General features: G+C 38.6%; 1 protein-coding gene and 1 long non-coding RNA gene across 2 annotated transcripts in view; both read right to left on the bottom strand.

Annotated features, from left to right (window-relative positions):
• LOC107627464 (60S ribosomal protein L37-1-like) lies at positions 4,084–4,760 on the bottom strand. The gene is made up of 5 exons (XM_021116965.1): positions 4,738–4,760; positions 4,485–4,620; positions 4,279–4,380; positions 4,139–4,188; positions 4,084–4,095 (listed from the first exon to the last, which is right to left on the bottom strand). Exons 1-5 carry the CDS (start codon positions 4,738–4,740, stop codon positions 4,084–4,086), a joined length of 303 nt encoding a protein of 100 aa, XP_020972624.1. The 5' UTR covers positions 4,741–4,760.
• The window catches only part of LOC107628410, a 17,110-nt gene continuing 2,178 nt past the window's right edge, over positions 12,391–27,322 (bottom strand). The window contains exons 2-3 of the long non-coding RNA XR_001617771.2: positions 22,101–22,103; positions 12,391–12,401 (exon numbers count right to left, since the gene is read on the bottom strand). This is a non-coding gene — a long non-coding RNA (uncharacterized LOC107628410). The remainder of the gene's footprint in view (positions 12,402–22,100; positions 22,104–27,322) is intronic.

The following is a 27,322-nucleotide window of genomic DNA, read 5'->3' as shown; positions in this document are numbered from 1 at the left end:
AGTCTTTAGACCTGTAGTCCGTACACCAAAAGATGTAAAACCTGTTGGATACCGATGGGTATTTGTGAGAAAACAAAATGAGAAAAATGAAGTTGTGCGCTATAAAGCCTGACTTGTGGCACAAGGTTTTTCACAAAGGCCCGGTATAGATTATGAAGAAACATATTTTCCTGTAGTGGATGCGATAACATTACGTTATTTGGTCAATTTATCTGCATATCATAAACTGCATATGCATTTAATGGATGTGGTAACAGCCTATTTATACGGCTCATTAGATCGGGATATCTATATGAAAGTCCCTGAAGGACTAAAGATATCTAAATCATCTAATGAATATTCGCAAGGGTTATACTCAGTCATATTGCAAAGATCTTGATATGGTCTGAAGCAATCTTGACGAATGTGGTATAATCGTCTTACTGAGTATCTGGCCAAAAATGGATTCAAGAATGATGATATCTGCCCATGTGTTTTTATAAAGAAATCTGCATCTGGATTCATTATAATTGCTGTGTACGTTGATGATTTAAATATCATTGAGACTCCTGAAGAGATTCCAACAATTATAAAAACTCTGAAAGAAGAGTTTGAGATGAAAGATCTTCGAAGGACTAAATTTTGTCTCGGCCTGCAGATCGAGCATATAAAAAATGGGATCTTTATTCATCAAACAACATACACAGAGAAGATTTTGAAAAGATTTTATATGGATAAGTCACATTCCTTGAGTACCCCAATGATCGTAAGATGTTTGGATATGGAAAAGGATCAATTCCGTCCTAAAGAAGAAAATGAAGATATCCTTGGTCCTGAAGTACCATATCTTAGTGCTATTGGAGCACTGATGTATCTTGCTAATAATACACGACCTAATATATCATTTGCTGTAAATTTACTAGCAAGATACAGTTCTTCTCCAACCAGAAGACATTGGAGTGGAATCAAACAAATCTTTCGATATCTTCATGGAACGGTTGATATGGGATTGTTTTATCCCTATGGATCCAAGTCACAATTAGTTGGCTATGCTGATGCTGGATACTTGTCTGATCCACATAAAGGGAGATCTCAAATAGGATACCTATTCACATATGGTGGTACAGCTATATCATGGAGGTCCACGAAACAGACGATTGCAGCAACATCCTATAATCATGCTGAAATACTCACGATACATGAAGCTAGTCGTGAGTGTTTTTGGCTCAGGAGTTTGATCCAATATATTCTGTCATCATGTGGAATGATTGATCATAAGATAGCTCTAACTATCTTGTTTGAAGATAATACATCATTCATTGCTCAACTTAAAGGCGGATACATCAAAGGTGATAGAACAAAGCATATTTCTCCCAAATTCTTCTTCACTCATGATCTTCAAAATCAAGGGACAATTGATGTCCAACAGATCCACTCAAGTGACAATCTGGCAGATTTATTCACAAAGTCACTCCTAAAATCTTCCTTTGAAAGATTGGTACATGAGATTGGGATGCGCCGATTTCGAGACATTAAATGATGTCAACAAGAGGGGGAGACTGTACTCTTTTTTCCTTGGTCAGTTTTTTTTCCCATTGGGTTTTTCTTGACAAGATTTTTAATGAGACAGTCCCTATCACAAAGGATATTGTACTCTTTTTCCTTCACTAAGGTTTTTCTCACTAGGTTTTTCTTTAGTAAGGTTTTAATGAGGCATAATCTTAAATGGTCATCCAAGGGGGAGTGTTGTGATAAGATGTGGATGACCACGTAGACTAACCTTCTCAATACTGAAGGAATCATTCTCAAGAGAGAATGAATTTAATGAAGGTTGAAAAGTGATGACAATTTGTGTGTATAAATAGGAGAAGCATCCATCTGAATAAACACACACAAGCAATAAAATAATATTCTCTCTCTTTTACTCTTGTCTCTCTTTCATGCTATTCTCTTTCTTATATACTTTATTATAATATCATTAAATATATTAATTATATCTGCTATATTGATATAGTAATTCTAGTGAATATTACTACTTGAGTTATCTAATTATATTTTCATATTTTATATTTGTTACTTTTTTTAATTATTCTTAAAATAATTAAATAATATTATATATATTAAATATTAATTATAAATATTATATGTATACACTACAAGAAAAAAAGTTTTTTGCCATGCTTTTTGAGCTACCGGCACGCTTTTGAAAGGGTCACATCTGCAAGCGTGCCGGTTGATCTATCGCCACACTTTTCTTGATCTATTGGTACGCTTTACTTTTCACCACGCTTTTATCTATTAGCACGCTTAAAAGCGTGGCTGTAAGTATAACTCCGTTGCCACGCTTTTAAATGTGCCAAAAAATAGACATACAGTCACGCTTATAAAGCGTGCCGAAAGATGGACATACAGCCACACTTTTAAAGCATACCGAAAATTGAAAACTTGTCGTTACATTTCAAAAGCGTGCCCTAATCCTTTTCAAATTAAAAAAAAATAAAAAATAAAAATAAAATAGAAATATTAATAAGTTATCTTTCAAATAAAATAAAATACTAAAAATTTAATCTTCCATTGATTTATATGAATTATGTACATGTAACCTATTGTATAGTTGTCGGAGGTGGAGAAGCTGTTGGACGACAATAACCTGTATGCATGAGAACTATACAACAAATTGAAAAATCAGTACTAATTTCAAGCATGTCAAATTTGTCACCTAATAATAAAAACTAGTAGCCCCTTTTTATAATAATACATACCTACAACAAGATCTGAGCCATATGTGTAGACATTAGTCCTCCATAGTTGGCCACCTCTGACCTGAACATATTAATATTAACTCTCAAGATTTGGTATAGCATCAGAATTCAGATACTAGAGGCTAAAGGCATATTTCAATTTCATACATTGGGTTCCCAAATAAAAAATATAGGTACATTTCTCTAATAGCAAAGTGAACAAATGAAAATTTACATCTCATCTCATTAAATCATTTAATTAACTGAATTAATGTAAAAAAAATTCATGCCAGCATCAAGGAAGTATTAGTGAAAAGTATGCATTAAAATCACATAAAACATTGATAGCCATTGAACTAGTCTCCAATCAATACAAAATATCTAATAATGAACAAGAAAACAAGCTTCCAGAACTAAGCACACACATCTGAACTAAAGTGAAGCTCAAGGATCAATAGCCATTGAAAAAATAATCTTAGAATTTACTAGTTAGTAAAAAGAATAGTGAAGTCAAAGTGAAAATCAAGGGAAGTAAAAATGAAATGGGTGACCTTTTAACTTTATCACCAGAACAATAAGTATGTACAGGTAGTTATTAACTTTTGACTAACTTAATTTACTAAGCAACTCATTCCAAAAAGTAATTGAAGAAAGAAAGCATAAGTTTGGGATTTTATTTACCAAATCTCCAACGAGCTTGAACAAGAGCCATGTCAGGATTGCCAATCAAAAAGGGAATGGCTCTTCTTAAGAAATTAGGTTCAGGCCAGAGATCAGCATCGAAGATTGCAACGTATTCATAGTGTTTGACATAGCTACGCTTTAAACCTTCTTTAAATGCACTTGCTTTGTATCCTGTTCCATTCTCTCTTATTTGGTATGTTATGTTTATGCCTTTACTTCCCCATCTCTGGCATTCCATCTCCACCATTTGCTGCATTATTTTTCATTTCGTATTAACAACACATATTTCCTAAGACTCGTTACTTTTTACTAAAAAATCACACAATTTCTAATAAAAGTATTTTACTATATCAATATTAAGAGTACCTTGATTGCAGGCTCAGTAGAATCATCAAGAACTTGGATGACAAGATGATCAGCAGGCCACAAAAGATTACAAGCTGCACCAATTAACACCTTGTATACCTATATATACACACAGAAAAAGAACTAAAAAAACCAACCAAATTTCACAGAAATAAAATAGAGGAGGCAGAGGAAAACAAAGAATAGAGATAAGCAAATGCAAGCAAATTAAGAAGACCTCTTTCTCATTGAACATTGGAATCTGGATGAAAACCACAGGGAAATTGGAGCTTCCAAGTTCAAGATCATCTTGGATGGATTCATACTTGTAACGCTACTTTGGTTTCTTCCAGAAGAGCTTGACCAAGATGATAACGATTCCCATGTACAGTCTCTCCAGATGCAGCTGCTCCATTCTTCTTTGGAGCAGCTTCAGTACCTAGTTAAACAGAAACAAGATCGCATTAACGAAATGATAATTGACGGAAAACACAAATACTGAAGATCTGAATATAGATTGTGGACATACCTTCTCTGAAGCAGCTCTGGAATCGGCTAGGCATGTGGCAGAGGTACCTCATCCTGCTGGTGCCGGTGGTCTTTCTGCGAATGGCCTTCACGCTCCAGTTATCTGTAAGGGTTCATTTGGCAAAATAGTACTAGAATCATGAGAATTAAAACTAAAATGTGTAGAATTAGAAATCATGAATGAAAATGGAAGAAATTAGGGTTTACATTTCCTCTTGAGTGCAGTGGGGGAAGCGCAGACGGAGCAACGACTCTTCTGGAGGTGAAAGCTGCGGTGGCCGCACCTCACACAAAGGGTGTGAGTCTTGTTCCTCCTCTTACCAAAGCTCCCTGTTCCCTTACCCTGTGTTACATTCACAGATACTAAAATTTAATTCATCATAGATACACAGTAAGTTGTGTGTGTGTGTGTGTGTGTGTGTGTGAGAGAGAGAGAGAGAGAGAGAGAGAGAGAGAGAACCATTGAAGCAGATCCAGAAGATACGATAGATTGGTGGCACAGAGGAAGGAAAGGCGACCTCTGTTGGCTGACCGATGCGGTAAGTAGTGAGCGCCGAGGGAGGCAGCGCGGAAGAAGGAAAGGCGACCTCTGTTGGCTGACCGATGCGGTAAGTAGTGAGCGCCGAGGGAGTGCGAGCGCCAGCAAAGACAGGCTAGGGGAGACGACGGAGCAAGCGCCGACAGAGAAGAGGATGAGCAACAGAGTCTGAGTTTTAGGGTTTTTAGACTTCAGAGCGTTAGTAATAGGGTTAGGTGAGAAGAGTAGAAGAGTCTGACGAGTTAGGGACTTTAATTTAGGGTTTTTTCTTTTCTTTAGTGAAACCTTTTCGCCACGCTTTTTTTAAGGGTGCCAATAGAGTTATTGGAAATGGGGATGATTTATAAACGTGCCAAGATTAAAAATTTTTTGCCACGCTTTACAAGTGTCTCTGTTTAGCGTGGCAAAAAAAAGCGTAGCCAAATCTCTAATCAATTGCCATCCTCATAAAAGCGTGACCATAGACCTCTTTCGCCACGCTTTTTAAGCGTAGCAAGAAAAAACATAACCAAATCTCTCATCAATCGCCATCCTCATAAAAGCGTAGCCATTGACCACTTTTAACCACTGATGAGCGGATAATTTATACGCTTTTTGGCATTATTTTTAGTATATTTTTAGTATGTTTTAGTTAGTTTTTATTATGTTTTTATTAGTTTTTATTAAAAAATCACATTTTTGGCCTTTACTATGAGTTTGTGTGTTTTTCTGTGATTTTAGGTATTTTCTGGCTGAAATTGAGGGACCTGAGCAAAAATCTGATTCAGAAGCTGAAAAAGGACGCAGATGCTGTTGGATTCTGACCTCCCTGCACTCGAAGTAGATTTTCTGGAGCTACAGAAGCCCAATTGGTTCACTCTTAATTGCTTTGGAAAGTAGACATCCTGGGCTTTCCAGCAATATATAATAGTCCGTGCTTTGCCTGAGATTTGATGACCCAAACTGGCGTTCAAAGTCAGCATAAAAATTCTGGTGTAAAAACACCCAAACTGGCACTAGAATTGGAGTTAAACGCCCAAACTGGCACCAAAGTTGGCGTTTAACTCCAGGAACAGCCTAAGCACAAAAAAGTTTCAATGCTCAGCCCAAGCACCCACTAAGTGGGCCCGGAAGTGGATTTCTGCATCATTTACTTATTTCTGTAAACCCTAGGTTACTAGTTCATTATAAATAGGACCTCTTACTATTGTATTTTGATCTCTGGAACACATTATGTAGCTTTTACGTTCTGAGACCTCCATGGGAGGCTGGCCACTCGGCCATGTCTACCCTATTTTCACTTATGTATTTTCAACGGTGGAGTTTGTACACCCCATAGATTAAGGTGTGGAGCTTTGCTGTTCTTCATGAATTAATGCAAAGTACTATTGTTCTTCTATTCAATTCAAGGTTATTCTTGTTCTAAGATATTCATTCGCACACAAGAACATGATGAATGTGATGATTATGTGACACTCATCACCATTATCACTTATGAACACGTGCCTAACAACCACTTCCATTCTATATGAAAACGAGCTTGAATGCATATCTCTTGGGTTTCTAATCTAAGATTAGAATCTTCGTGGTATAGGCTAGAATTATTGGCGGCCATTCCTGAGATCCAGAAAGTCTAAACCTTGTCTGTGGTATTTTGAGTAGGATCTGGGATGGGATAACTGTGATGAGCTTCAAACTCGCGACTGTTGGGCATAGTGACAGACGCAAAAGGATCAATGGATCCTATTCCAACATGAGTGAGAACCGACAGATGATTAGCCGTGCGGTGACAGCGCATTTGGACCATTTTCACTGAGAGGACAGATGGTAGCCATTGACAATGGTGATCCCCCAACATACAGCTTGCCATGGAAGGGAGTATGAATGATTGAATGAAGGCAATGGGAAAGTAGAGGGTCAGAAGGAACAAAGCATCTTCATACGCTTATCTGAAATCCCACCAATGAATTACATAAGTATTTCTATCTTATTTTCTATTTTAATTATATTTTAATTATCAAAACTCATGAACATTTGAATCCGCCTGACTGAGATTTACAAGATGACCATAGCTTGCTTCAAGCCGACAATCTCTGTGGGATCGACCCTTACTCACGTAAGGTATTACTTGGACGACCCAGTGCACTTGCTGGTCAGCTGCACGGAGTTGTGTGAAAAGTGTGCGATCACGATTCTGTGTACCAAGTTTTTGGCGCCGTTGCCGGGGATTGTTAGAGTTTGGACAACTGACGGTTTATCTTGATGCTCAGATTAGGTAATTTTATTTTATTTATTTTATTTTCGAAAAAATTCAAAAAAATAATATATATTTTATTTTGTTCTTCAGAATTTTTAAGAACGAATTCTAGAGTTTCAGATGATGCCTTTATCATCACAGGAGCTAGTTGATTCCCATCAATTTGGCTGTTGTATGTAATGTCTTGCTGAAGCTTGGCTGGCCATGTCTAATCTTTTTAGACTGAAGCTTTAGACTAACATTGCATGATTCCTGGAATTCTCATTAAGAATATTGAATTCATTATTTTCTTTTTTCAAATAATTTTCGAAAAATACACAAAAAAAATTAATAAAATCATAAAAACCAAAAATTTTATGTTTCCTGTTTGAGTCTAGTGTCTGTTTTTAAGTTTGGTGGCCTGCATTTTTTTCTTGCATTTTTCGAATATATGCAGTATGTCTTCATTGATCTTCAAGTTGTTCTTGATGATTTTCTTTGTCTGATCTTTAAATTCTCTTGTTGTGTGTCTTTTGTTGTTTTTCATGTGCATTCTCAATTTGTTAGTGTCTCTAATATGAAAATTTCTAAGTTTGGTGTTTTGCATGCATTGTTTATTTGATCTTAGTTTTTCATGATTAGTTTCATTTTGTTGTTTTTTTTATCATTAAAAATTCAAAAATTTTTCAAAATTATGTCTTTTCAAGTCAATAATACAGAGAATTGAAGATTCAGAACATGCAGCAGAGGAATTACAGAGACAAAGCTGGGCATTCAAAATGCCCAGTGAGGAAGGAATTCTGGCGTTTAAACGCCAGCCAGGGTACCTGGCTGGGCGTTAAACGCCCAAATGGGTAGTAATTTGGGCGTTAAACGCCAGAATGGATACCATTCTGGGCGTTTAACGCCAGAACAATACAAGGGAGGTAAGTTAGTTTTTAATTCAAATCTTTTTCAAACTTTCATAATTTTCCAAAATAAAATCTTTTTCAAACCATATCTTTTTCAATCATATCTTTTTTTTCAAAATCAAATCTTTTCCATTTTTCTCTCACTATTTTCGAAAATCCTTGCTAACAATTAATGAGTTGATTCAAAAATTTCAAGTTTGTTACTTCCTTGTTAAGAAAGGTTCAATATTTGAATTTTAGGATCATATCTTTTAAATTTCTTATTAGCAAAGTCATTAATTTTAAAAATCAAACTTTTTAAATTGTTTTTCAATCATATCTTCTCAATCACACCTTTTTCAAAATCATCTTCAATCATATCTTTTTGATTGCTTATTTCAAAATCTTTTTCAAAATCACTTAACCACTTTCTCACTTTTAACTTTCGAAAACCATCAACCACTTTTTCAAAATTTCTTTTAATTAATTTAAAATTTTTTTTAATTTTGTTTTTGAAAATTCTTCCACCTCCTCACCCTCTTCTATTTAATCATTGATCCCTCTCCTCTATTAGCAATTCAGACTCTCTCCTTCTTTAAATGTTCGAATTCTTCTCTATCTATCTCATCCTTCTATTCTTATTTTCCTCTGACACCTCAAGGAATCTCTATACTGTGACATAGAGGATTCCATACTTTCTTGTTCTCTTCTCTTTCTTATGAGCAGGAAGAAAGACAAAGGCATTCTTGTTGAAGCTGGTCCTGAACCTGAAAGGAACTTGAAGAGGAAGCTAAGAGAAGCTAAAGCACAACTCTCTGGAGAGGACCTAACAGAAATTTTTGAAAAAGAAGAAGACATGGCAGCCAAAAATAACAACAATGCCAACAATACAAGAAAGATGCTTGGTGACTTCATTGCACCCTCTTCTGACTTTTGTGGAAAGAGCATCTCAATTCCTGCAATTGGAGAAAACAACTTTGAGCTTAAGCCTCAATTAGTTTCTCTAATGCAGCAGAATTGCAAGTATCATGGACTTCCATTGGAAGATTCTCATCAGTTTTTAGCTGAATTCTTGCAAATTTGTGACACTGTCAAAACCCATGGGGTTGACCCTGAGGTCTACAGACTTATGCTTTTCCCTTTTGCTGTAAGAGTCAGAGCTAGGACATGGTTGGACTCACAACCTAAAGAAAGCCTGAACTCTTGGAAAAAGCTGGTCAATGCCTTCTTGGCAAAGTTCTTTCCACCTCAAAAATTGAGCAAGCTTAGAATGGAAGTCTAGACCTTCAGACAGAAGGAAGGCGAATCCCTCTATGAAGCTTGGGAAAGATACAAGCAATTGATTAAAAGGTGTCCTTCTGGCATGCTTTCAGAATGGAGAATCATATGCATATTCTATGATGGTCTGTCTGAACTGTCCAAGATGTCATTGGACAACTCTACTGGTAGATCTTTTTATCTGAAGAAGATGCCTGAAGAAGCCCAGGAACTCATTGAAATGGTTGCAAATAACCAATTCATGTACACTTCTGAAAGGAATCCTGTGAATAATGGGACAACTCAGAAGAAAGGAGTTCTTGAGATTGACACTCTGAATGCCGTATTGGCTCAGAATAAAATATTGACTCAGCAAGTCAATATGATTTCTCAGAGTCTGTCTGGAATGCAAGCTGCATCCGGCAGTGCTAAAGAAGCTTCTTCTGAAGAAGAAGCTTATGATCCTGAGAATCCTGGAATGGAAGAAGTGAATTACATGGGAGATTCCTATGGAAATACTTACAATCCTTCATGGAGGAGTCATCCTAATATCTCATGGAAGGATCAACAGAAGCCCAATCAAGGCTTCAATAATAATAATGGTGGGAGAGCACGGTTTGGCAATAACAAACCTTTCCCATCATCTTCTCAGAAACAGACAGAGAATTCTAAGCAGAGCAACTCTGACTTAGTAACTGTAGTCTCTGATCTATCTAAGACCACTCTCAGTTTCATGACTGAAGCAAGGTCCTCCATTAGAAATTTGGAGGCACAAGTGGGTCAGCTGAGTAAAAGAATTACTGAAACTCCTCTTAGCACTCTCCTAAGCAATACAGAAGAAAATCCCAAGAGAGAGTGCAAGGCCATAACCATGATCAACGTGGCCGAACTGGGAGAGAGTGAGGAGGACATGAGTCCCAGTGAGAAAGATCTCATGGGACGTCCTCTGGACAAAAGGGAGTTCCCCTTTGAGGAATCAAAGGAATCTGAGGCTCATACAGAGACCATAGAGATTCCATTAAACTTTCTTCTGCCATTCATGAGCTCTGATGAGTATTCTTCCTCTGAAGAGGATGAGGATATTGCTGAAGAGCAAGTTGCTAAGTACCTTGGAGCAATCATGAAGCTAATTGACAAGTTATTTGGTAATGAGACTTGGGAGGATAAACCCCCCTTGCTCACTAATGAACTGAATAACTTGATAAGGCAGACATTACCTCAGAAGAAACAGGATCCTGGAAAATTCTCAATACCTTGTACCATAGGCACTATGACCTTTGAGAAGGCTCTGTGTGACCTGGGGTCAAGTATAAACCTCATGCCCCTCTCTGTAATGGAGAAACTAGGGATCCTTGAGGTGCAAGCTACAAAAATCTCACTAGAGATGGTAGACAATTCAAGGGAACAAGCTTATGGACTTGTAGAGGATGTATTGGTGAAAGTTGAAGGCCTTTACATCCCTGCTAATTTCATAATCCTGGACATTGGAAAGAATAGGGATGAATCCATCATCCTTGGCAGACCCTTCCTAGCCACAACAAAAGCTGTGATTGATGTTGACAGAAGAGAGTTGGTCATTCGAGTGAATAAAGACTACCTTGTGTTTAAGGCTCAAGGATCTCCTTCTGTACACATAGAGAAGAAGTATGAAAAGCTTCTCTCAATACAGAGTCAACCAAAGCCCCCTCATTCAAACTCTAAGTTTGGTGTTGGGAGGCCATCATCATGCTCTAAGTATCTGTGAGGCTCCATGAGAGCCCACTGTCAAGCTATTGATATTAAAGAAGCGCTTGTTAGGAGGCAACCCAATCTTTACTTATCTATATTAAATCTCTATTTTCTATTAGTATTTTATGTTTTTTTTAGGTTGATGATCATGTGAAGTCACAAAAACAACTGAAAAAGCAAAAACAGAATGAAAAACAGCATTAAAAATAGCACACCCTGGAGGATGATCTTACTGGCGTTTAAACGCCAATAAAGGTAGCAGAATGGGCGTTAAACGCCCAGTCTGGCACCATTTTGGGCGTTTAACGCCAGAAAAGGGCACAAAGCTGGCGTTTAAATGCCAGAAATGGGCAGCAACCTAGCGTTTAACGCCAGGATTGGCACTCCAAGGGGCGTTCACACGCCAATATGGTGCAAGGATGAGAAATCCTTGACACCTCAGGATCTGTGGACCCCACAGGATCCCCACCTACCTCAACTCTCTCTCTCTTCTTCTCACCTTCCCCAAATACCCCTCACCACCTCACAATTCAAATTCAAATCATTTCCCTCCCATACCCAACCCCTCATACACGAACCCTACCCCTCTCTCCACTCCTATATAAACCTTCATCCCCCCTTCATTTTCACACATTATAAACACTTCCTTCCCCCCTTGGTCGAACCACTCACACCTCTCCTTCTCCTCTATTTTCTTCTTCTTCTACTCTTTTCTTGCTTCTTTTGCTCAAGGACGAGCAACCATTCTAATTTTGGTGTGGGAAAAGCTAAAAGCTTTTTGTTTTCCATAACCACTTGGCACCAAAGGCCGGAGAAACCTCTAGAAAGAGGAAAGGGAAGGCAATTACTTCCACCTCCGAGTCATGGGAGATGGAGAGATTCATCTCAAAGGTCCATCAAGACCACTTCTATGAAGTTGTGGCCAAGAAGAAGGTGATCCCTGAGGTCCCTTTCATGCTCAAAAAGAATGAGTATCCGGAGATCCGACATGAGATTCGAAAAAGAGGTTGGGAAGTTCTCACCAACCCTATTCAACAAGTCGGAATCTTAATGGTTCAAGAGTTCTATGCTAATGCATGGGTCACTAAAAACCATGATCAAAGTGTGAACCCGAACCCAAAGAATTGACTTACAATGGTTCGGGGGAAATACTTAGATTTCTATCCGGAAAATGTAAAGTTGGCATTCAACTTGCCAATGATGCAAGGAGATGCACGCCTCTACACTAGAAGGGTCAACTTTGATCAAAGGTTGGATCAAGTCCTCATGGACATATGTGTGGAAGGAGCTCAGTGGAAAAGAGACTCCAAAGGCGAGCCAGTTCAACTAAGAAGGCTTGACCTCAAACCCGTAGCTAGGGGATGGTTGGAGTTTATTCAACGCTCTATAATTCCTACTAGCAACCGGTCTGAAGTTACCATAGACCGGGCTATCATGATCCATAGCATCATGAATGGAGAGGAAGTAGAAGTTCATGAGGTTATATCCCTAGAACTCTATAAGGTGGCGGACAAGTCCTCTACTTTGGCAAGGTTAGCCTTCCCTCATCTCATTTGTCACCTCTGCAATTCAGCTAGAATTAACATAGAGGAAGACACCCTCATTGATGAGGACAAGCCCATCACTAAGAAAAGGATGGAGCAAGCAAGAGAGCCCACTCATGGACCTCAACAAGAGCATGAGGAAATTCCTCATCATGAAATCCCTGAGATGCCTCAAGGGATGCACTTTCTTCCACAAAATTATTGGGAGCAAATTAACACCTCCCTAGGAGAGTTAAGTTCCAACATGGGACAACTAAAGGTGGAACACCAAGAGCATTCCATCCTCCTTCATGAAATTAGAGAAAACCAAAGAGCCATGAGGGAGGAGCAACAAAGGTAAGGAAGAGATATTGAGGAGCTCAAGCACTCCATAAGATCTTCAAGAGGAAGAACCAGCCGCCATCACTAAGGTGGACCCGTTCTTTAATTTCCTTGTTCTTACTTTTCTGTTTTTTTTTTGAAAATTATGCTTTATGTTCTATCTATGTTTGTGTCTTATTACATGATCATTAGTGTCTAAATGTCTATGCCTTAAAGCTATGAATGTCTTATGAATCCTTTACCTTTCTTAAATGAAAAAAAAAATTGTTTTCTGAAAAAGAAAAAGAAGTACATGAATTTTGGATTTTAAAATAGTTTAATTATTTTGATGTGGTGGCAACACTTTTTTGTTTTTCTGAATGAATGCTTGAACAGTGCATATTTTTGAATTTGTTGTTTATGAATGTTAAAATTGTTGACTCTTGAAAGAATGATGAAAAAGGAGAAATGTTATTGATAATCTGAAAAATCATAAAATTGATTCTTGAAGCAAGAAAAAGCAGTGAATACAAAGCTTGCAGAATCAAAAAAAAAAGAGGCAAAAAAATAAAAGAAAAAGAAAAAGCAAGCAGAAAAAGCCAATAGCCCTTTAAACCAAAAGGCAAGGGTAAAAAGGATCCAAAGCTTTGAGTATTAATGGATAGGAGGGCCTAAAGGAATAACATCCTGGCATAAGCGGCTAAACCAAGCTGTCCCTAACCATGTGCTTGTGGCGTGAATGTGTCAAGTGAAAACTTGAGACTGAGCGGTTAAAGTCGTGGTCCAAAGCAAAAAGAATGTGCTTAAGAACTCTGGACACCTCTAATTGGGGACTCTAGCAAAGCTGAGTCACAATTTGAAATGGTTCACCCAGTTATGTGTCTGTGGCATTTATGTAACCGGTGGTAATACTGGAAAACAAAATGCTTAGGGTCACGGCCAAGACTCATAAAGTAGCTGTGTTCAAGAATCAACATACTGAACTAGGAGAATCAATAACACTATCTGAATTCTGAGTTCCTATAGATGCCAATCATTCTGAACTTCAAAGGATAAAGTGAGATGCCAAAACTGTTCAGAAGCAAAAAGCTACTAGCCCCGCTCATCTAATTAAAACTGATCTTCATAGATGTTTTCAGAATTCATTGTATATTCTCTTCTTTTTATCCTATTTTGTTTTTAGTTACTTGGGGACAAGCAACAATTTAAGTTTGGTGTTGTGATGAGCGGATAATTTATACGCTCTTTGGCATTGTTTTTAGTATGTTTTAGTTAGTTTTTATTATGTTTTTATTCAAAAATCACATTTCTGGACTTTACTATGAGTTTGTGTGTTTTTCTGTGATTTCAGGTATTTTCTGGCTGAAATTGAGGGACCTGAGCAAAAATCTGATTCAGAGGCTGAAAAAGGACACAGATGCTGTTGGATTCTGACCTCCTTTTACTCGAAGTGAATTTTCTGGAGCTACAAAAGTCCAATTGGTGCGCTCTCAATTGCGTTGGAAAGTAGACATCCTGGACTTTCCAGCAATATATAATAGTTTATTCTTTGCATGAGATTTGACGGCCCAAACCGGCATTCAAAGTCAGCATAAAAATTCTGGCGTAAAAACGCCCAAACTGGCACCAAAGCTAGCGTTTAACTCCAGTAATAGCCTAAGTACGAAAAAGCTTCAATGCTCAGCCCAAGCACACACCAAGTGAGCCTGGAAGTGGATTTCTGCATCATTTACTTATTTCTGTAAACCATAGGTTACTAGTTCATTATAAATAGGACCTCTTACTATTGTATTTTGATCTCTGGAACACATTATGTAGCTTTTACGTTCTGAGACCTCCATGGGAGGCTGGCCCATAATGTATACCAATACACTGTATATGGTGGCCCTCCTTATGGTTATAAACATCAACCACCATATGCTTATAAACCACCTCGTCAACATTGCCCTCAACTATCATACTCACAAGCCCCATCTTATCACCAAACACCTCTATATGATCCTAATCCATATCCACCACCACATCACCAACCTTATGTGCCTCAAGAACAACCATATGAACCATACTTAGAACCATTACTATTCTAATACAAATAATCCCAAAAACCTATTGAACCATCATCTTTATATACACCACCTCAATATTCCCACTCTTATGAACTACCTCCCATATATGAAGACTTTCTCCCACACTTTGAGTCCTCCTTTTTACCACAACCCTCCATAGATGATACTCTCTGCTCCTTTCTTTAAGAATAAAATGAGGCGAAAAAGGAAAAGCAAGAATCAATCGAACGTCAAAACACTATCATGGCTACCTTAGATGAAATCTTAACCCACTTAGCCTCACTACGTTCATACAATCAAGGAACTCCTGTTAATAAATGTGGAGAATCAACCAAAGAGCATAGTGTGAAAGAGAGCTTGGAGCTTTAAGAGAAAAAAGAAGAGCCAAAATGTGAATTACAACAAGTGAAAAAGGTTGAATGCATTGAATTTGAAGAAGTGGTTGAAGAGTTAAGAGGAGTTGAGCAAGGAGTGGATTCCAAGAATGAAGACATTTCCACTCTAACTAATGATCTTGTTGAGCTTGTTGAACCTTCCTCCACAAAGTGTGAAATTGATATTGAGGAGGACCGTGCACAACCTCCGAGACATGAATTGAGTAATGAGAAAGAATTAGAATAAGTTGGTGAGTAAGGAATAGAATTTGAGAAAGCTTGTCAAAAAGTGGAGGTTATCCAAGAAGAGAAAAAGGGAGTGGAGATCACATCGCTAAAGCTGTTGGAAGCCTCTCTTCCTAAGTCACCACCATTTTATGACATCATTTGTGTGGGTAAAAATCTTGTCCTTTAGTTTTATTGGTCCACTTGAATACAATTTACTAGAAATAGATGGTCAACTTAGAGCTCTTTATGGATTGAAGAGCAAGAGAGAGATGGTTAGTAGTTGGCAACGTAAATCAAAGCTCACTAGGTTTGAAACCTCAAGGTTGGAGTTCCGATAATGGTGCAATGCTCAATTCAATGGATCTCAGAGGATGATTTGGAATTCAAGGGAGAATTCTAAAGTCTTGTCACCCGGATGGAACCATGAGAATCAACTAGAAGACAAATGCAAAAACAAGATTTGGGATCCCAGAATACAAAGTGGGGATCAATTTTGGGAGCTCTTTACTTGTTTGAATGATTTTAAAAGCTTGGTACATGCTGCACGAAATTACAATCACACTTTTGCAACTCCGCACAACTAACCAGCAAGTGCACTGGGTCGTCCAAGTAATACCTTACGTGAGTAAGGGTCGAATCCCACGGAGAATGTTGGCTTGAAGCAATCTATAGTTATCTTGTAACTCTTAGTCAGGATATCAATTATAATTATCAGTTTGAATTGCGAAAAATAAAAGAGCATGAAATAAATACTTGTTATGCAGTAATGGAGAATATGTTGGAGTTTTGGAGATGCTTTGTCTTCTAAATCCCTACTTTCCTCCTGTCTTCTTCTTCACGCACACAAGGTTCCTCCTATGGCAAGCTGTATGTTGGTGGATCACCATTGTCAATGGCTACCATCCGTCCTCTCAGTGAAAATGGTCCAGGTGCGCTGTCACCGCACGGCTAATCATCTGTCGGTTCTCACTCATGCTGGAATAGGATCCATTGGTCCTTTTGCGTCTGTCACTATGCCCAACCCTTGTGAGTTTGAAACCCGTCGGAGTACAAAGTTCAGATCTAAAATGTCATGAGATGCAAAATAAATCTCTAAAAGTTGTTTAAATACTAAACTAGTAACCTAGGTTTACAGAAAATGAGTAAACTAAGATAGATAGTGTAGAAATCCACTTCTGGGGCCCACTTGGTGTGTGCTGGGACTGAGACTTGAGCTTTATACATGCCTAGGCTGTTTCCAGAGTTAAAAGCCAGGTTGTAACCTGTTTCTGGCGTTTAACTCCAACTTGTAACCTGTTTCTGGCGTTTAACGCCAGAATGCAACATGGAACTGGCGTTGAACGCCAGTTTACGTCGTTTATCCTTGAGTAAAGTATGGACTATTATATATTGCTAGAAAGCCCTGAATGTCTACTTTTCAACGCAATTGAGAGCGCACCATTTGGACTTCTGTAGCTCCAGAAAATCCATTTCGAGTACAGGGAGGTCAGAATCCAACAGCATCTGCAGTCCTTTTTCAGCCTGAATCAGATTTTTGCTCAGCTCCCTCAATTTCAATCAGAAAATATCTGAAATCACAGAAAAATGCACAAACTCATAGTAAAGTCCAGAAATATGAATTTTGCCTAGAAACTAATAAAAATATACTAAAAACTAACTAAAACATGCTAAAAACTACATGAAATTACCCCCAAAAAGCGTATAAAATATCCGCTCATCACAACACCAAACTTAAACTGTTGCTTGCCCCCAAGCAACCAGACAAATAAAATAGGATAAAAAAGAAATTAAAAAGCAATAATATCTCAGAGTTTTAAGTGAAGCTCAGATTCTAATTAGATGAGCGGGACTAGTAGCTTTTTGTTTCCGAACAGTTTTGGCATCTCACTTTATCCTTTGAAATTCAGAATGATTGGCATCCATAGGAACTCAGAATTCAGATAGTATTATTGATTCTCCTAGTTTAGTATGTTGATTCTTGAACACAGCTACTTTATGAGTCTTGGCCGTAGCCCTAAGCACTTTGTTTTCCAGTATTACCACCGGATACATAAATGTCACAGACACATAACTGGGTGAATCTTTTTAGATTGTGACTTAGCTTTGCTAAAGCCCCTAATTAGAGATGTCCAGAGTTCTTAAGCACACTCTGTTTTTGCTTTGGACCTCGACTTTAACCACTCAGTCTCAAGTTTTCACTTGACACCCTCACGCCACAAGCACATGGTTAGGGACAGCTTAGTTTAGCAGCTTAGGCCAGGATTTTATTCCTTTTAGACCCTCCTATCCATTAATGCTCAAAGCCTTGGATCCCTTTTTTTTTACCCTTGCCTTTTGGTTTTAAGGGCTACTGGCTTTTTCTACTGCTCCTTCTTCTTCCCCTTTTTTTTTGCTGCTTTTTCTTGCTTCAAGAATTAATTTCATGATTTTTCAGATCATCAATAACATCTCTCTTGTTCATCATTCTTTCAGGAGCTAACAATTTTAACATTCATAAAATTTAATATAAAAAATATGCACTGTTCAGGCATTCATTCAGAAGACAAAAATCATTGCCACCACATATAGATAATTAGAATTTTCCTTATTAAGAACTCGAAAAAATATTGCCTCCTTATAATAAAAATCTGCTATTTTATTCATGTTTGATGATGATGAGAAAAATAAATTATAGCTTAATTGGAGATAAAATCAAAATAGAGATTACTACTACTCATATATAACTTCTAAGGTAAATTTCTAATAAGAACAATTATCACAGAGTTAAGGCTAAGATTAGAACTCAACAACCTTGAATTTGGGAGGTGGATGCCTCTTTAGTCTGTGGAGTGCTTGGCCCTTCAAGAGATAGCTTCTGGCGCTTCAATTCCTTCAGTTCACGCCCTTGCTCTTCTTGTTCTCTGAGCAGTTTGCACAGTATGCTGTTTTGATTTTGCTGTTCTTCCTTCATCAATTTGAGGGATTTCCGGGAGGAACTCCTGTGCTCTCCTCTTGATGGGTTCGTCCTGCACTTGTTGTCCTTCCATAGACTTTTTGGTGATTGGTAGCTCAACTGGGATATACTCATCTACTCCCATTTTTATACCAGCATCTTTACATAACAGAGAGACCAAGCTTGGATAAGCCAATCTGGCATCTTTGGAGTTCTTGTTTGCAATCTTGTAAGGCTCACAAGCAATCAGCTGATGAACTTCCACTTCTTTTTCCACCATAATGCAATGAATCATCACTGCTCTTCTGATGGTGACCTCAGAGCGGTTGCTAGTGGGCAATATAGAGCGTTCAATGAAGTCCAGCCAGCCTCTGGCCACTGGTTTGAGATCTCCTCTTTTGAGTTGGTTCGGGGCACCCTTTGTGTTGGTTGTCCATTTAGCTCCAGGGAGACATATGTCCTCTAGGATTTTGTCCAAGTTCAGGTTTGATCTCATCATTCTCCTATTAAAGGAGTCTGGGTCATCTTGCAGTTGAGACAGCTTGAAGATCTCCCTTATTTTGTCAGGGTGGGTGTGAACAATCTTCCCTCTGACCAGAGTTCTATAGTCATAGAATACGATTCCTGCTATTCTCTGCCTGTCTGTCTGCCACAGATTTACGTAGAATTCCTGAACCATGTTGCTTCCCACCTTTGTTTCAGGATTAGCTAGGACTTCCCAGCTCCTGTTTCGAATTTGCTCTTGGATCTCCGGATATTCGTCTTCTTTCAGATCGAATTTAACTTCCGGGATCACTGACCTTAGACCCATTATTTTGTAGTAATGGTCTGAATGTTCTTTATTTAAGAACTTCCCTTGATTCCAAAGTGGTTTTGGAATATTCTCTTTCTTGCCTCTTGAGTTGGTTTGTTTTCCCTTAGGAGCCATGATCTTAGTGGGTATTGGCTTAGTGATCACGGATAACCACACCAAACTTAGAGGTTTGTTTGTCCTCAAGCAAAGAAAAAGAAAGGAGAGGGATAGAGGGAGAGCCAAGTTCGAATTGTGGGAGAGAGGGGGAGGCCGAACCAGGATTTAAAGGGAAGGGGGTGGGTTTCGAAAATTGTTTGAAAAAGATATGATAGAAAAAGTGATTTGGAAAAGATAAGTATGATAGGAAAAGATGTAATTTAAAATTGAAAAGATATGAAAGATATTTGAAAAAGATAAATCTGAATTTTGAAAAAAGATGTTCTGAAGTTTTGAAAAAGATATTGATGAGTTGAAAAGATTTTAGAAGAAAATGAGATAGAATTGTTTTGAAAAGGATTTGAAAATAATTTGAAGAGGGTAAAAAAAAGGGTTTATGAATTAAGATACATTTGATATCTTTTGAAAAAGGATTTGAAAAATTAGGATTTGTAACATGTTTGTGCAAGAAATCATGAATTGAAACATAAAAAATGGAAAAAATTTGGATTGAAAACAAAATTGTCTACTCCCCACAATCTTGGCATTAAACGCCCAACTGCTGCATGTTTTGGGCGTTCAATGCCCACTTGGTGCTTGGTCTGGGCGTTTAACGCCCAGCTGTTGCTTCCAGCTGGCGTTAAACGCCAGAAACTCCTTTGTCATTGGGCATTTTTCTGAACGCCCAGGATGCTGTAAATCTGGTGTTAAACGCCCAGAAGCTGCTTCTTTCTGGCGTTTAATGCCCAGATGGCTATCTCTACTGGCGTTTTCTTGCCAGTTAGCTCCTTTTTTTCTGTTTTGTTCTCTGAATCCTTCTGTAGCCCTGTGAACTTATGCAATTGATTCTTTACCTTGTTAATATTGAACTTATATGCTTTAAAAATAAATAGAATGAAGAATAGAATAAAAAAAAATGATAGAAAGAGTTTTGCTAATGGCTGGGTTGCCTCCCAGCAAGTGCTTCTTTATTGTCTTTAGTTGGACCTTGCTGAGCTTTTTAATCTAGCCTCAGCCTTGAGCATTTTTGCTCAACATTGCCTTCAAGATAATGTTTGATTCTCTGTCCATTAACAATGAACTTCTTATTAGAATCAATGTCTTGAAGCTCCACATAGCCATATGGTGACACACTTGTAATCACATATGGTCTCCTCCACCGGGATTTCAGTTTCCCGGGAAATAGCCTGAGCCTAGAGTTAAATAGCAAAACCTTCTGTCCTGGTTCAAAGACTCTAGATGACAGCTTTCTGTCATGCTACCTTTTTGCTTTCTCTTTGTAAAGCTTGGCATTTTCGAAAGCAGTGAGTCTGAATTCCTCTAGCTCATTCAGCTGGAGCAATCTTTTTTCTCTAGCTGATTTGGCATCAAAGTTTAGGAATCTGGTTGCCCAGTAGGCTTTGTATTCCAGTTTCACGGGCAGATGACAGGCCTTACCATACACAAGCTGGTATGGAGAGGTCCCTATAGGAGTCTTGAATGCTGTTCTGTAGGCCCACAAAGCATCATCCAAGCTTCTTGCCCAATCCTTTCTATGGGTACTTACAGTCCATTCCAGAATTCTTTTCAGTTCTCTGTTAGAGACTTCAGCTTGCCCATTTGTCTGTGGATGATATGGAGTTGCCACTTTGTGGCTAATTCTATACCGAACCATGGCAGAGTAAAGCTGTTTGTTGCAGAAGTGGGTGCTCCCATCACTGATTAGCACTCTAGGGACACCAAATCTGCTGAAGATATGTTTCTGGAGGAACTTCAACACTGTCTTAGTATCATTAGTGGGTGTGGCAACAGCCTCTACCCATTTGGATACATAATCAACTGCCACCAGAATATAAGTGTTTGAGTATGATGGTGGGAAAGGCCCCATGAAGTCAATACCCCATACATCAAATAACTCAATCTTCAAGATCCCTTGTTGAGGCATGGCGTAACCATGAGGCAGATTACCAGCCCTCTGGCAACTGTCACAGTTACGTACAAACTCCCGGGAATCTTTATAAAGGGTGGGCCAGTAGAAACCACATTGGAGGACCTTGGTGGCTGTTCGCTCACCTCCGAAATGACCTCCATACTGTGACCCATGGCAATGCCATAAGATCTTCTGTGCTTCTTCTCTGGGCACACACCTACGAATTATTCCGTCTGTACATCTCTTAAAGAGATAGGGTTCATCCCACAAGTAGTACTTTGCATCAGTAATTAATTTTTTCTTTTGTTGCCTGTTGTACTCCTTGGGTATGAACCTTGCAGCTTTATAATTTGCTATGTCTGCAAACCATGGTATTTCCTGAAATGGCGAACAAGTGCTCATCCGGAAAGGTTTCAGAGATCTCAATAGAGGGGAAGAACGCCCCTTCTACTGGTTCTATTCGAGACAGGTGATCAGCCACTTGGTTTTCTGTCCCTTTTCTGTCTCTTATTTCTATGTTAAACTCTTGCAGAAGCAACACCCATCTTATGAGCCTGGGTTTTGAATCCTGTTTGTAAGTAGATATTTAAGAGCAGCATGGTCAATGTACACAATCACTTTTGATCCTACTAAGTATGATATAAACTTGTCAATGGCATAAATCACTGCAAGCAATTCTTTTTCTATGGTTGTGTAATTTTTCTGGGTGTCATTTAAAACACGGCTAGCATAATAAATGACATGCAGAAGCTTGTCATGCCTTTGCCCCAATACTGCACCAATGGCATGATCACTGGCATCACACATCAATTCGAATGGTAATGTCCAGTTTGGTGCAGAAATAACTGGTGTTGTGACCAGCTTAGCTTTCAGAGTTTCAAACACCTGCAGACACTCTGTGTCAAACACAAATGGCGTGTCAGCAGCTAGTAGGGCAGGTGCATTACACAGCCCAAATGGCATTCTTCTGTAGGCAAATACTCCAGATGGACATGTAAATGCAGTTTTCTCTTGATCCTGGGGATCTACTGCAATTTGGTTGTAACCTGAATAGCCGTCCAAAAAGCAGTAAAACTCATGACCTGCTAGTCTCTCCAGCATTTGGTCTATGAATGGTAAAGGAAAATGATCCTTTCTGGTGGCTGTATTGAGCCTTCTGTAGTCAATACACATGCGCCATCCTGTAACTGTTCTTGTAGGAACCAGTTCATTTTTTTCATTATGAACCACTGTCATGCCTCCTTTTTTGGGGACGACTTGAACAGGGCTCACCCAGGGGTTATCAGAAATAGGATAGATAATCCCAGCCTCTAGTAGCTTAGTGACCTCTTTCTGCACCACTTCCTTAATGGCTGGATTTAACCGCCTCTATGGTTGAACCACTGGCTTAGCATCATCCTCCAATAGGATCTTGTGCATGCATCTAGCTGGGCCCTTAAGGTCACTTATGGACAACCCAAGGGCTGTCTTGTGTGTCCTTAGCACTTGAAGTAGTGCTTCCTCTTCCTGTGAATTCAGAGCAGAGCTTATGATCACTGGAAAAGTGTCACCTTCTCCCAGAAATGCATATTTCAGGGATGGTGGTAATGGTTTGAGCTCGGGTTTAGGAGGTTTTTCCTTTTCCTGAGGAATTTCCAGAGGCTCTTTCAATTCCTCTGAATCCTCCAGATCAGGCTGAACATCTTTAAAGATGTCTTCCAGCTCTGATTCAAGACTCGCAGCCATGTTGATCTCCTCTACTAAAGAGTCAATAAGATCAACTTTCATGCAGTCTTTTGGTGTGTCTGGATGCTGCATGGCTTTGACAGCATTCAACTTAAACTCATCCTCATTGACTCTCAGGGTTACTTCCCCCTTTTGGACATCAATGAGAGTTCGTCCAGTTGCTAGGAAAGGTCTTCCTAAAATGAGAGTAGCACTCTTGTGCTCCTCTATTTCCAACACTACAAAGTCAGTGGGGAAGGCGAATGGCCCAACCTTGACAATTATGTCTTCAATCACGCCTGATGGGTATTTAATGGAGCCATCAGCAAGTTGGAGACATATCCGGGTTGGTTTGACTTCTTCAGTCAAATGAAGCTTTCTGATAGTGGATGCAGGTATTAGGTTGATACTTGCCCCAAGATCACATAAAGCTGTCTTGGTGCAATTACCCTCTAATGTGCATGGTATCATGAAGCTCCTGGGATCTTTAAACTTTTCTGGGAAGCTTTTCAGAATGACTGCACTGCATTCTTCAGTGAGGAGAACTCTTTTTGTTTCTCTCCAATCCTTTTTATGACTCAAGATCTCTTTCATGAACTTGGCATAAGAAGGTATTTGCTCAAGTGCCTCTGCAAACGGAATCTTTATCTCAAGAGTCCTGAGATAGTCTGCAAAGCGAGCAAATTGCTTATCCTGCTCCTCTTGGCAGAGTTTTTGAGGATAAGGCATCTTGGCTTTGTATTCCTCAACCTTGGTTGCTGCAGGTTTATTCCCTACAAAGGTGGTTGGGGAAGCCTTTTTAAAGGGGTTGTTATTAGCACTTGTGTGTGTCTGATCCCTCACTGGCGTTTGAATGCCAGGGGTGGAAGCTAGATTGGCGTTGGACGCCAACTCCTTACCTGTTCCAGGCGTTTGAACGCCAGAACTGAGCTTCCTTTGGGCGTTTAACGCCAACTCCTTGCTTTTTTGTGGCGTTTGAACGCCAGAACTGAGCATGGGTTGGGCGTTTAACGCTAGCTCTCTATCCTTTTCTGGCGTTTGAGCGCCGGAATTATTCCTCTCTGGGCTCTTACTGTCCTCAGAGGGATTTTGGATGATATTTTGCTCATCCTCTGTCAGTTGTTCTTTCCTTGGCTTTCTGCTGTTCTGAAGCGAGGTATTTAATATTTTCCCACTTCTTAATTGAACTGTCTGGCACTCTTCTGTTATCTGCTTTGATAACTGCTGTTTTGTCTGATTCAATTGTGCCTCTATATTTTTATTAGCATTTTTAGTGTCTTGTAGCATCTCCTTGAATTCTGCTAGCTGTTTTGTTAGAAGGCACAATTGTTGATTGAGTTCAGCAACTTGTTCTGGAGGACCAAGTTCAGTAGACACTGCTTTGGCTTTTTCTTTTATGGAGGACTCATTACTTATGTACAGATGCTGGTTTCTGGCAACTATATCAATAAGCTCTTGAGCCTCTTCAATAGTTTTCCTCATGTGTATAGATCCACCAGCTGAGTGGTCTAGGGAGATCTGAGCTCCTTCTGTAAGCCCATAGTAGAAGATGTCTAACTGCACCCACTCTGAAAATATTTCAGAGGGACATTTCCTTAGCATCCCTCTGTACCTTTCCCAGGCATTATAAAGGGGATCATCATCCTCTTGTTTAAAGCCTTGGATATCCAGCCTTAGCTGTGTCATCCTTTTTGGAGGGAAATATTGACTCAGGAATTTGTCTGATAACTGTTTCTATGTCCTTATGCTTGCTGTGGGTTGGTTATTTAACCACCTTTTGGCTTGATCTTTTACAGCAAACGGAAACAGTAACAGCCTGTATACATCCTGATCCACCTCCTTGTCACGTACTGTGTCAGCAATTTGCAAGAATTGTGCCAGAAACTCAGTAAGTTCTTCCTGTGAAAGACCGAAATACTGGCAGTTTTGCTGCACCATGACAATGAGCTGAGAATTTAGCTCAAAATTGCTTGCTTTGATGGAGGGTATACAGATACTACTCCCATATGCAGCAGTAGTGGGGTTAGCATATGACCCCAGAGTCCTTCTGGACTGTTCATTTCCGCTTATATCCATGACGGAGAAAGGGAGATGATGTGAATTGCAAGTAGAATATATTTTTATTTTTTTTTTTTTAGAAAACGGAAATTAAAAAATAAAATAGAATAAAATGAAAAATGGGTGAGGATTTTTGAAAAATGAAGAAAGAGAAAAAGTGGTTAGGAGGTTTTAAAAAGGATATGATTTTGAAAAAGATATGATTTTTTAAAACTTGACAACTAAGATATGATAAGATAATATTTTGAAATTGAATTTCGAAATATTTGCTTAAAAATAGTAAAAAAAAAAGATATTTTTTTATTTTTGAATTTTATGATGAAAGAGAAAACACACAAAAGACACACAACTTAAAATTTTTAGATCTAATGCTCCTTATTTTCAAAAATTTTGGAGGAAAAACACCAAGGAACACCAAACTTAAAAATTTTAAGATCAAAACACAATAGAAACAAGCGTGTTTGAATGGAAAACAGAAGTAATTGCATTAATTCATCGAGACACAGCAGAGCTCCTCACCCCCAACAATGGTGTTTAGAGACTCATGCCGTCAAAGAGTACAAAGTTCAGATCTAAAATATCATGAGATGCAAAATAAATCTCTAAAAGTTGTTTAAATATTAAACTAGTAACCTAGGTTTACAGAAAATGAGTAAACTAAGATAGATAGTGCAGAAATCCACTTCTGGGGCCCACTTGGTGTGTGCTGGGACTGAGACTTGAGCTTTATACGTGCCTAGGCTGTTTCCAGAGTTAAACGCCAGGTTGTAACCTGTTTCTGGCGTTTAACTCTAACTTGTAACCTGTTTCTGGCGTTTAACGCCAGAATGCAACATGGAACTGGCGTTGAACGCCAGTTTACGTCATTTATCCTTGAGCAAAGTATGGACTATTATATATTGCTAGAAAGCCCTGGATGTCTACTTTCCAACGCAATTGAGAGCGCACCATTTGGACTCCTGTAGCTCCAGAAAATCTATTTCGAGTACAGGGAGGTCAGAATCCAACAGCATCTGCAGTCCTTTTTCAGCCTGAATCAGATTTTTGCTCAGCTCCCTCAATTTCAGTCAGAAAATACCTAAAATCACAGAAAAATACACAAACTCATAGTAAAGTCCAGAAATATAAATTTTGCCTAGAAACTAATAAAAATATACTAAAAACTAACTAAAACATGCTAAAAACTACATGAAATTACCCCCAAAAAACGTATAAAATATCCGCTCATCAGTGCACTTAATTGAAAATTTTGGAGATCATTTGAAGTCCAAGCATTGGTGGAGGTTTAAAGATGAATTCAAGTATAAGCCTCCATGACAAGAGCTCACCAAATGTCCAACTTAAGGACTTTAAATAAAAGTGTTAGGTGGGAGATACCCTACCATGATAAAATCTTCTAGTTTTTCCTCTTTGTATATAGTTCTTTATGAGTTTTCCATTTCTTCTTAACTGAATTTCTTGAATTTGCTTTTTAGAATTAAGGTTTGGATGTGTTTGATAGGTTGTTTGTTATGTGCTTACAAGGTTTAATTAACGAAAAGGAGCCAAAATTGCTGTTTGCAATCATGTGTACGCATAACCCATACGTACGCATCGTTCTCCAAAACTTGTCATATCATGCGTAAGCATGGAGCATGCGCACGCACGAACATCTTCCCGAATCAAATTTAATTCGTGCACATTTTTTTATGCGCATGCATAGCGAAAAAAGAGGCCAAGTCGTGCGTATGCATGGGAGATGTGTACGCACGATGTCCTTCCCGAACTATCACGTTTTCGTGCATATAGACCATGTGTACGCATCATCAATTCAACTTATCACTTCATGCGTACACACTCCAGATGCGTACGCACGATGCCTGTCCAGAACTAAAATAATTTTGTGTATACACCATACGTACGCATGACAGATGCGTACACACAACCTCCAATTATCCCAGATCGTGCATACGCATCTTCTACGCGTACGCACGAATTCAAAAATGAACCCCTTCTTGTGTGAGCCCTAACTCGCACTTACCAATCCCCATTCCTTCTCTTTCCTGTTCGTACAAAGCCCTCATTCCTCCTTCTTCTCTTCATAACCACCATAACTCACCGTCGACACAACAATCCTCTTTTACGTGAATTAAGGAGGGAGAATTCATATAAATTAATTAAAAAAGGAGGGGAGTCCCTCTTCAAAAAAAACTTTCACATTCCAATAAATACTTGATGTGGTAAATTAATTAAAAAATTAAATTAAAATAATATTACATACCGGTATATTAATTAATTGTATGTATATATATTATATATTATATATACATTATATGTTCACGTTGGTAGTATAAGTATATAACTATGTACATAT

Source organism: Arachis ipaensis, chromosome B02, assembly GCF_000816755.2.
Source record: "Arachis ipaensis cultivar K30076 chromosome B02, Araip1.1, whole genome shotgun sequence".
NCBI classification, from domain to species: domain Eukaryota; kingdom Viridiplantae; phylum Streptophyta; class Magnoliopsida; order Fabales; family Fabaceae; genus Arachis; species Arachis ipaensis.
The sequence above is the reverse complement of the archived record's forward strand: the minus strand, read 5'-3'. Positions and strand labels throughout refer to the sequence as shown.